This window comes from Engystomops pustulosus, chromosome 3 (genome assembly GCF_040894005.1).
Source record: "Engystomops pustulosus chromosome 3, aEngPut4.maternal, whole genome shotgun sequence".
Classification (NCBI taxonomy): Eukaryota; Metazoa; Chordata; class Amphibia; order Anura; family Leptodactylidae; genus Engystomops; species Engystomops pustulosus.
In genome coordinates, this window is record NC_092413.1 from 110,639,474 (window position 1) to 110,651,670 (window position 12,197).

The 12,197-nt window shown below is 45.2% G+C and overlaps 1 protein-coding gene across 2 annotated transcripts in view; it reads left to right on the forward strand.

The window, feature by feature from the left end:
• ZBTB24 (zinc finger and BTB domain containing 24) overlaps positions 1-7,784 on the forward strand; it is a 34,121-nt gene extending 26,337 nt beyond the window's left edge. For both annotated transcript variants that reach the window (XM_072141808.1, XM_072141809.1), the window contains one exon: positions 4,652-7,784. In XM_072141808.1, coding sequence (XP_071997909.1) covers positions 4,652-6,233 — 1,582 coding nt within the window. In that variant the 3' untranslated portion in view covers positions 6,234-7,784. The remainder of the gene's footprint in view (positions 1-4,651) is intronic.
• Positions 7,785-12,197: the final 4,413 nt, after the last annotated feature.

Genomic DNA, 12,197 nt, shown 5'->3' on the forward strand with positions numbered 1-12,197 from the left:
GGGATTGTTAAGGGTGGTAGCAGGATAACACTGCCAGGGAACCAAGATGTAGGGACAATGAGGAACATAAGATGTGGTGATGCCTAATGGAGCAGATGGAGGACGCGTCACCTACAGGCGCTGGATGTAACAAGTAGGGATTCCTTCTGTGTTGTCTGTAGCTGTATATACTAGAAGTAACATTGTTTTTGGCACAACCAAATGTGAGAGGGTTACGTACAGGAAGGGGCATTACTGAAAGTGCCATACACATGCATTGGGGCCCGTGCCCCGGATCTTTTACCACCCTAGCAACGCCCCTGTATATGTATGTATGTGTGTGTATGTATATATATATATATCTCCTATTGGGCTTACCGGCAATGTGAATATCTGGTGACATGCTTAATCTATGGGAGAGCTACCGTATATACTCGAGTATAAGCCGAGACCCCTAATTTTACCACCAAAAACTGGGAAAACCCATTGACTCGAGTATAAGCCGAGGGTGGGAAATGGATTGGTCACAGACCCGTAGTATACAGCACTGACCAGCTTGCCCCCAGTAGTATACAGCACTGCCCAGCTTGCCCCCAGTAGTATACAGCACTGCCCAGCTTGCCCCCAGTAGTATACAGCACTGCCCAGCTTGCCCCCAGTAGTATACAGCACTGCCCAGCTTGCCCCCAGTAGTATACAGCACTGCCCAGCTTGCCCCCAGTAGTATACAGCACTGCCCAGCTTGCCCCCAGTAGTATACAGCACTGCCCAGCTTGCCCCCAGTAGTATACAGCACTGCCCAGCTTGCCCCCAGTAGTATACAGCACTGCCCAGCTTGCCCCCAGTAGTATACAGCACTGCCCAGCCTGCCCCCAGTAGTATACAGCCAGTGTCGGACTGGGGTACCTTGGGCCCACCAGAGAAATAAATTCAAAGGGCCCACCATTCACTGTTTTTCATTTGATACTTAGCGAGCTATGATACTTCCTATGGTGCAGAAAAAGCATTTCATAACTCAGAATAGTGTATGTGCTTTGTGCATGTAAAAAAGATGTATGGGGGACGTATATACATCTCCAATACACTTCTATGGACTCACAGCCCTGTCTTGGAGTGGTACAGGGCAGCACACGTGCGGCACCATACCGCTCCGCAGCTTGTAGAAAGATAGGACATGTTTTATCCTTCTACGTAATACAGCACCGTGCATTCCTATGGAGAGGGGCTCCTCTCCGCAGCTACGATGTATGCCCGTAGTACTACGGTACGGCGGCCATAAATTATGTGAATGCCTCCTTAGACTGGTTTCAAGTAAAAGTTGGAAGTTTCACATATTCTATTCTATGATGGGAGCAGAACAATTGAAGTAAATATCCTAACATAAAAGACCAAATGCTAAGTACAGGCGGTCCAATACTGAAGGGCACACAACCCCTAGTTACAGACGGACCCCTCTGCCCACTGTGACCTCTGGTGAAGCCCTCTGAGGCCGTGGTCACACGTACCGCTAGATGTCCATTCATAACACGACGCTAGTGCACAGGGGGAGGTCCTCGGCCCGAACGCACATGCGTTTCCAGAGAAACGCATGCGATCAGCTTAACAATCGCATGCGTTTCCCTGGAAACGCATGTGCTTTCGGGCCGAGGACCTCCCCCTGTGCGCTAGCGTCGCGTTATGACGGACGCTTAGCGGTACGTGTGACCGTGGCCTGAATGCTTTACTATAGTCCCAGACTGCAATGATCAGCTGTAAGGTGTCTGTAATGAAGCTTCATTCATAATACTTGGTCCCATTACAGCAAAAAATGTGAAAATCCAATTCGCTTCGGCAAAAATGTATTTTGTCTGGATCTACAATGATAAAATATACAGTTCTGACTTGAGTAAAAATTCTACTTAAGAACAAACCTAAAGAACCTATTTTGTATGTAACCCTGAGACTGCCTGTATGTGTCAATGCTTCCAATGTACTAAAGAACCACTACTGCTGTATTAGCCAAATATGTTAGTGCCATTTGGACTGATACTAGTGTTATTCTCTCTCTGCCATTTTTAAATTCAGGGCCGCCTCCACGTCTATGTGGACCCTTAGGCAGCAGATTTTGTTACTGCCATAGAAAAAAAATATGTGTTACAACAAAGTATAAATCACAATCTAATTTATGTAATGGGACATTTTACAGAGGTGATACAATATTACTATCTAGCACCAATTCACAAGACACATCCCCGGCAGTACCCAAACTTAGTAAATACAAAATCAGACATATGCATAATGTACAGTATGTATGGCCACACACTCATTACACACAGCTACATCAATACACTTGTGCCACATGCAGTCACACATATTTTAGTACACATATGCTGTCAATCAACCTGGGACTCTAAACCACCCACATCCGTTATGGACTAGTGGTTTGGCAGCCCTAATGGCTGTGTTCTATTCGTTATAAAAACCAAACATTTATACGAACAGTCAGCCCCGAGGTCTCATCACCCGGCTTAGTGCACTCTGTCTTCAATGGACTCACATCTGAGGGGGGAGGGGAGCAGTGATTTAAGAAAACTGTACATATATAGTAGCATATGTACAGATATATACTTATGTATGTACCTATATATTCCCATTCCACATACATAAGCACACACAAATCTACTTACAAGCAATTTATTACACATATATACATCCAAACATTGAATGTCTATGAACACTCTCTGAGTTTATAGTAGACAAACTTTTCACTTTGCACACTACACACTTGTGTCTTACACAGATACTTGCACTCCAGCAGGATGGTTGGGTGTAGCTGAGGCAGAGCAGAGGCTGCAGAGCTTCTCACTATTCCTCCGGACTCTGAGTGCAGGGGGTGAGGAGTTGGGGGAGGGGAGCTTGCAGCAGCTTAGTGAGGTGGACACGATGTTTAGTCCATCTTGCAGCCTGCTGTCTATCATTTGCTGGGGGTGACACTTGCACGATACAAATATGTGATGAATGGGAACTACTGACTCTGCTCCTATTTGCTCACCTGGGCTCCTACTTTCCCTCCTCCTACTTCTGGAAGTTGAAGCTACTTCATATCAGCCTGAAATCCGGGAACTGCTTAAGTTATGCAGTGCTAAATAATAAGGCAAATCAGTGGAGCGTTGGGACGCCCCGACATTCACACATCCTGCAGTGAAGAGGCGGGGCCTCTAAATAGATCCTACAAAGCTTCCTGCTCCGAAGCTTTTACACCTTGAGCAGCGGGGCCTACCGGAGGATTCTCCGGTGCTCCGCTGGGCCAGTCCGACGCTGTATACAGCACTGCCCAGCCTGCCCCCAGTAGTATACAGCACTGCCCAGCCTGCCCCCAGTAGTATACAGCACTGCCCAGCCTGCCCCCAGTAGTATATAGCCCAGCATTAAAAAAAAAAAAAAAACTTATACTCACCCTCCGGTGGCCCCGATCTGCAGCGCTGCTCTCCCAATGCCCGTGCGGGTCCTCTTCTGGCGTCCGCGCCCATCTTCTGTACATCGCGCTGGGCAATGGCGGCGCCCAGCGCGATGTACAGGGGGCAGTAGAGGCACCGGGAAACCAGAAGAGGACATCCAGGGAGCAGCGCTGCAGAAGAGGACATCGGGGGAGCCAGAAAAGGACATCGGGGGAGCAGCGCTGCAGATCGGGGCCACCAGAGGGTGAGTATATAAGTTTATTAATTTTTAAGTATTTTTTAACTCGTTGTGACTCGTGTATAAGCCGATGGGACGTGTTTCAGCACATTTTTTGTGCTGAGAAACTCGGCTTATACACGAGTATATTCAGTACATTGGATTGCAAAAGTATTGAACTCAATTTTAAAAGTTGCGGTCACAAATGTATTTTTATCATTCTCTTTTGTAAAAGGCCTCAGAGCTTTGTTAGAGAGTGTTGGCGAATTAACAGCAGAATGAAAACCTAATAATACACAGACAGTATAGAGGGATTAGATATAAAAAAGCCCCAGCTTTAAACATCTTATACATCACTAAGTAGAGAGGAACCTGAGAGGCCCGGAGTCACTCTGGAGCAGCTACATAGCTCCAGTCTGAGAATCTGTCTATAGCATTAGGCCTCATGTATATGAGCCGTGCTGTATGCAAGGCTCAAATGCACTGTGTGCACATTACATGTACCAAAATTTCCTGTAGGCCACAATCAGAGCTCCATCTGTGCTAGGGCAGCGACAGTCTAAGCTTTTCCAGGAAAAGTGACAGGACTCAATACTGTCATAAGGTAGAGCATGTGCAGATTGTTCATGGACGGTTAGGATGACATGAGTGCATCTCAGGCCGTTTTCTGGAGCGCACTAGCAGTTGAGGTGTTTTATTTCTTATCCAGGGGCTCAAAGTCAGAACAGCAGAACTATTTATAGATGTATATTGGTAAATTGCCTAATATCCTGTCCCCCACATATTACACAAAATTTGACATAAAGTGGCCAATCCTTTTAACCAGTTCCCTCCAGGCTTGCATCTTGACCCACTGAACCTATGCCACTGGTGGAATTTTGTGGGAGTTAATCTGCAAGTTCTTCTAGAGTGTGAACTTGCTTAACCTAGCTACTTTGCATTATACAGATACCTGATTTCCTGAGTACACTATACCTTAAAATTAGTAGTGTTTCATCTATTCTATTTTTCATTTCAGGGGTGAAAAGCCATATTCTTGCAACTTTTGTGGGAAGGCCTTTGCAGACGCCAGTGCCAAGAGAAGACACCTCATTCTGCATACCGGAAATCAGCGGTTCACTTGCCCAGATTGCGATGCTCTGTTTACTCGTATGGATAATCTGAGGTCCCACAGAAAATTACATGCCAGAGACAAAAATCATAGGACCCCTATGAGAATTAACCATGCTAAACAAGAAGTATTACAAAGGATTAAAGATGAAGCAAAGAGGAGAGTGGAGATGCAGAAGTGTCAGGCAGCGACACGCAATGCCCAGGAAATGCCGTTAATGGCCACAGACAATGTACCTAACCTAAATCTCATGTCTGGTCATGGCCAAGGTATTGGTCTTGTTACTGCTGAAGCCCCTCCGGCCATTGCTGACAAAGCTGCAAATCTGACATTTCTCACTCAACAGCCTCCTGTCTTACCTGGGTTACAAGTGGCATCAAATCACCAAGTACAGCAGATTCACAATATTGACTTGATTGAGAGGCGACTACAAACTGTGCTGCCAGAACAAATGCATGTTGTCACTCTGTCCAAAGAAGCATTTGAGCAGCTAAAGGGACAGACCCATGCAATTCACTTGGCTCAAACAAGTCGCTATAGACCGCAAACTCAGGTGCAAGCTCACCCGGCTCCTAGTGTCATGAACCAGAGGGTCCGGGTCCCTGAAAATGCTCAGCAAGCATTACCTGTTAGACCAGTTACTCAGCCTATACCCAATCAGCCCATTCATGCTCAACCATTCCGGATGCAAGCTGAACCCGTCTCAATCCAGCGTTTCACAGCGGTGCAGCAGCATCCCGCAGCGGTGCAGCAGCATCCCGCAGCGGTGCAGCAGCATCCCGCAGCGGTGCAGCAGCATCCCGCAGCGGTGCAGCAGCATCCCGCAGCGGTGCAGCAGCATCCCGCAGCGGTGCAGCAGCATCCCGCAGCGGTGCAGCAGCATCCCGCAGCGGTGCAGCAGCATCCCGCAGCGGTGCAGCAGCATCCCGCAGCGGTGCAGCAGCATCCCGCAGCGGTGCAGCAGCATCCCGCAGCGGTGCAGCAGCATCCCGCAGCGGTGCAGCAGCATCCCGCAGCGGTGCAGCAGCATCCCGCAGCGGTGCAGCAGCATCCCCCAGCGGTGCAGCAGCATCCCCCAGCGGTGCAGCAGCATCCCCCAGCGGTGCAGCAGCATCCCCCAGCGGTGCAGCAGCATCCCCCAGCGGTGCAGCAGCATCCCCCAGCGGTGCAGCAGCATCCCCCAGCGGTGCAGCAGCATCCCCCAGCGGTGCAGCAGCATCCCCCAGCGGTGCAGCAGCATCCCCCAGCGGTGCAGCAGCATCCCGCAGCGGTGCAGCAGCATCCCGCAGCGGTGCAGCAGCATCCCGCAGCGGTGCAGCAGCATCCCCCAGCGGTGCAGCAGCATCCCCCAGCGGTGCAGCAGCATCCCCCAGCGGTGCAGCAGCATCCCCCAGCGGTGCAGCAGCATCCCCCAGCGGTGCAGCAATGCTATATTACCGTCCAATATAGCAGTGCAATATTGAACACGACAAACTCAACCTCTGTATAATTGTTCTCCTGAAAATACCTCTGTGTTTGTATATATAATATAGTTATTCTAATGAGGTTATTGAGGTTTTTTCTTCAGAGCCAAGAAAGTTCTAAACCCCATTTTCAAGTTACTTTTAATTTTTTCAGTAGCTTAGGTATTAGTGTATGATTTCAATTTTAATGTTTTATTTTATGTGCCTTTCTTTGAACGCATCTTTATCAATTTTGTTCTTGTTTTGTGTAGCGGGAGTTGGCATGAAAATATGCAGAATTATATTCAAAGCATTTACTTTTAACAAATGGTATGAAGTGAGCTCCAGAGGTGCTTGAAATGTGTACCCAAGATTCTCTATAATGAGAATATCTACCATATTATTATAAAATGCACTTTAATGTACATAAAAATTACACATTACTTTTTCTTCTTCTATCCAAGGTAATATTGTTTAAAGTTGCTGCCCAAAATGTTAGGGTGAATCTTGATGACTCTTTTTCATTTATATCTCAGAAACCCTCAGGCTTTTGGATTTTTTCTCACCATGAAAGCACCATAATAAAAATGTTTAGCTTTCTTCCCCAACATTTTTAATGTGCATTAAAGTGCCAGTTCTAGATTTTGTTCTGACAGGATTTCTTTAAAAGGAACCTGTCACCAGTCCCCACGCTTGTAAACCAAAAACTTTCCAATGCTGCATGCAGCCCGTAAAATGCACTCATATCCTTGTTCGGATTCCAATCAGGGGGTGAGGTTATCTTCCCAGCAGTCAAGGAGGTACTCTCCGTTGTGGCCACCTTGTCAGCCAATTATACCTCCATATCTGCATGGACCAGCAGTTAGACCTGCCTCCTCATCGATTCTCCTGTCTGGCCAGTGTTTTGTCAGAATTCATGCGCAATGTGATGGTCATCTCCGCTCTTTGCCCTGCATAAACTTTGATGGAGACAAGTGCACTGCGCATGCGTGGGAATTTTGAGGAGAAACTGGCTAGAAGGAGGAGTCGACAAGGAGGCTGGCTGCGGGTCCATGCAGATAAGAAAGTGTAGATTGCTGACGAGGTGACCATGACGGAGAGCACCTCCTTGACTGCTGGGATGATAACCCCACCCCCTAACTGGATGCCGAACAGGAATACAAGTGCATTTTTCAGGTTGCACACAGAATTGGGAAGTTATGAAGACATGACCAGCTACTTTGAAAAGTAACATATAAGGTTATTTTTTGTGGTTTGCAAGTGTGTGGGCTGGTGACAGGTTCCCTTGAAGTAACATTATGCAGAGCAAAAAAGGAAACATGCCTGCATTCTATTGTAGCAGTTTGTAATGTTCTATAGTGATACTTTTATCAACAAATAGTGCATTCAAGTAAATAAAATATTGTTTAAAAATCCTTACTATTAAAAAAGGAAGCTTAAGAAATGATGAATTGCAGCCATTGCTAGAGGTTTATTCACACTGTACACTCAAATTGAGCTTGGAATGATTTAGATTTTTGTTTTCAAAAGCTGTGGCATAATGCACAACTAGACCACAAAGTGTTAATAAACTCCTGTAAAAATAATGTATAAATCTATTATTCCTAATGCATGCGTGTTAATTTCTGTAGAAAAGGGAAGGTAACAGGTTTTGATGCGATCCATTTTTTTTTCCTCTTAAGCGGAGAAAATCTGCTGCATTTCTTCATATTGTCATAGTCTGACAGCCATAACTTTTTCATACATTCGTTTACAGAGGTGTGCAAGATGTATAGATTTCAAAATGGAATTGATGAAAATGTTATCTTGTCCTACAAAAATGACAACTTTTGAATCTCTTTTCATCCATACTTTTGTGGATGGCAAAGAAATCAAATGTGTCAATTTGCAGATTTTTTTTTTATGTTATGACATTTACCTCATTGGATCATTTGTTATTATATTTTGCTAGTTCTGGCATTTTGTGTTGCAGATATAGGTAACATGGTTGTGATCTTTATAAATGTATATCTATCATATTTTGTATTTATTAGTTGTTTTGGCACTCTGGGGTGTAATAGATTGCTGTATTATTCAGTCTCCACTGAATAATACAGCAAACACTTATAATGTATGACCGTGAGCCATCTCCATTTGTCCTTTAACTTCAGTGTGATGTACAGGAAGAGGAACACGGTAAACCAGTTGCGGCACTCTGGGCCCTCTCTGTGGGCATGCGGGCCATCATCCAAGCACAGGGTTCACTAGACAGATTGAGACTCAAAGCAGTGCTCTGCAGTTTCTGAATACATTGCTAATAATGTGATGGAAAGTTGGGATCATTACATTTTAGGTTTTGTCCTCCTTTCTAATCTAAAGATAAACTTCACAAGTGCTATTGTGTTCCTGCCAACATCAAATATTCCATTGATTTTAAAGTGAACCCGTCACCACTAACCTCCATTATAAACCTCACACAATACCTTAGAGACAGGGATAAAATACAAGCAAGAAGCTTAGGAATATAAAATAAAAACCTCTGCTGCAATGAGATTAAATTATCCAGAGGTTAGTGGTGCGGGGGGGGGGGGGGAGACAGTGTAACAACGTCTGAATTGTGATCGTCATTGGGCAGTTTCTTAGACCTCATGAGTCTCATGTGCTCTGATGTGCACTGAAAGGTCTTTCAGAGCAGGTCTGTAGAATCTAACCATCTCCTGTGCCTTAAATAGTAACTGTAATTTCACTTTTCAACATAGTTTGGGGGGCCTTTGTCATTCAGGTTACTTTTGGAATTCCTTTATCTTAAACACTTGGCTAACATGTCTGTGACTGTGTATAATGTGGCTTAGGACAGCTAGATTACATGTGCAGGAGGGAAGTTTTGTAGTCTCCCCATTCTTTCACTAATCTACTGTATATGGAGAGGCATCACAGACTGAGCCCAGACTTTAACCCCTTCACACTCCGTGATGGATATATCCACCACGGAGCTATGAAGGGTGTATGAAGAGTGCTCACGGGCTGAGCCCTCTTCATACAGAGATGGGCTTTGCTGCATATCGCAACAAAGACCCATCGCTAACACCCACAAAGTCGCTGACAGCACTGAAAGCGTGGCGGCGCATGGGCGCTGCCATGTTACCTTCGATCGTCGCACCCCCAAACATCATCGGGGGGCTGTGATCGGTTTCCATGACAGCCTCGGGTCTTTATTTGAGGCTGAATGGCTTCTGCCTATTCACTACAATAAGGCAGTGGCTCGTTGTAATGTATAGTGTGCAGAAATGCCATATACTGCAATACAGTTGTATTGCAATATATGGTAGGAACAATCTGACCATCTAGGGTTAATGTTCCCTAGATGGTCTAAGAAATAGTGGGAAAAAAACATTTAAAAAATGTAAAAAAATTTAATAAAATATTAAAAGTACAAATCACCCCCCCTTTGGCGCCCAAATGTCCAAAATTCCACTTTTTACACCATTTTACATGAACTAAAAATGTAATGAAAAGTGATCAAATTGTCGCACAGACCTCAAAATGGTAGCAATGAAAACGTCGGCTCATTTTGCAAAAAATTACACCTCCCCCAGGTTCGTACACCAAAGTATGAAAAAGTTATTCACGTCAGAAGATGGCGAAAACATTTTTCTCCTTTTTTGTACACATTCATTTAATTTTTTAAAACTCAATAAAACCTGTACAAATTTGGTATCACCATGATCGTACCGAACCAAAGAATACAAAAGAAGGTAGAGGTGTTATTTGGAGCACAGAGCGAAAGTCGTAAAAACTGAGCCCACAAGAGCGTGATGTACATGCGTTTTTGTTTTTTTTTTTTTCAATTTTTCCACATTTGGAATTTTTTTCCTGCTTCCCATTGCACGGCATGTTATAATACATAACATCACAGAAAAGTAAAATTTGTTACGCACAAAATAAGCCCTCGCACAGCTCTATACACGGAGAAATGAAAAAGTTATGGATTTTTGAAGGTGGTGAGCGAGAAAAAACCCTGCGTCCTTAAGGGGTTAACAGTGAACTACTGTGATTGTGTCTGTTACCTAATCACAAAGATGTTGCTATATTGGAGGGTACCGATCGGTTGCCATGCCATCTGGGAACATGTAAGAGTCTCCCAATGCTGTTATTCAATACTATCAATCACAGTTTAGACAGATGTACCAGATTCAGTACTGTCCCATTGAGCTTCTGCTCTGCTCTGGATACCCATTGCAACAGTGAATAAAATAAATATTAAAAATGGTATGCGAAACAATGAGTCATAGTAAACAATAGGAATGCTTCTTTCATTTTCAAAAATCCATGCCAATCTGTTGTGGACTGCAGCCCTTTCCCATTTGTGAGAATAGAACCTAGCTGCAGAATAATTTTTACACAGTGCTCAGCCTCAAGGCCGGCACAACACCTGGCATACCTGGGCAAGTGCAGAGGCACACACAGCTGAAGTGCTCAGCAGCTTGGCAGTGCCTGCATCTCTGTACTAAAGGCACTGTGTTGCTGCCAGCAGATGAGCCAGGTGAAGGCAAGAGAGTGTGAGCCCTGGCTGGGTCTGAGCTGAGAATTTAGGTATTACTTTTTTTTTTTTTTTTTTTACTGATCATATTCTGTCCATGGGGTTAGGGGGCTCTATACAATGAATTCATGGGTGAGAGATGGGCTGTATATAATAGAACCTATAAGGGAGCTCCATAGATTAGACCCGTGTGGGGCTGTATATAAAATAACCAAAATACAGAATATCTTAACCCCTTGGTGCTCTGTGCCAGCTCACCCAGTGTATCGTGTGTCACCATGTCACATGACATGGTGCTGTCAGGATGGGACTCGGGTGCGGGAGAGAGGAGAACCTCCTTGTGACATCTCCCGGCCAAGCGGCCGATTGCTGCAATTGGCCAGTCAAGTCTATCTGGCCAATTGGGGTGGTTTTGGCTCTTTTCTCCTCCCTCCAGCTGCACCATATTGGTTTGGTATCGCTGGAGAGAGGAGCTGAGGGTTACTGTTACACCAAAATCACTATTACACTGTCTGATCCCCATCTGTTCCCTCCTGCATCCTGTGTATTCCCTGTGTGATCACCTTGCATGATCACATATGTTTTCTCCATCTCCCCTCTGTCCCTTATGAACCCAAATGCACTTTTCAGCGCGCTGTGTTAGGGTTATTCTGCTTAGGATGCACTTTTCAGTGCGCCATGTGAATAGCACTGCACAGTATCATTAGCGGTAGTTAGGGCGTCTTAGGGCAAGCTACATTTGTAGCGCCTTTTTGCGCAGTGCACATAGGTTTGTTTTTTTTTATAGTGTCTGGTATTATTTTTTTCCAAAGCGCCCATAGGTGTACCCGTAGTTTGGTGCACCTATCTAATTTTTCTGTGTACCATCTTTGCTTGTCCGTGTAGTTGCAGATTATCTAATTTTTTTTCCGTGTGCCGGCTAGGCTGCTCATCCGTGTAGTTGGGTGCACGTTATCTAATTTTGGGTACATTGTGGTCATAAAGGGATGGACATGGTCAGCAACAATACTCAGGTAGGCTGTGGCATTGCAACGATGCTCAATTGGTACCAAGGGGCCCAAAGAGTGCCAAGAAAATATTCCCCACACCATGACACCACCAGCCTGAACCGTTGATACAAGGCAGGATGGATCCATGCTTTCATGTTGTTGACGCCAAATTCTGACCCTACCATCCGAATGTCGCAGCAGAAATCGAGACTCATCAGACCAGGCAACGTTTTTCCAATCTTCTACTGTCCAATTTCGATGAGCTTGTGCAAATTGTAGCCTCAGTTTTCTGTTCTTAGCTGAAAGGAGTGGCACCCGGTGTGGTCTGCTGCTGTAGCCCATCCGCCTCAAAGTTCAACGTACTGTACGTTCAGAGATGCTCTTCTGCCTACCTTGGTTGTAACAGGTGGCGTTTTGAGTCACTGTTGCCTTTCTATCAGCTCGAACCAGTCTGCCCATTCTCCTCTGACCTCTTTCATCAACAAGGCATTTCCGCCCACAGA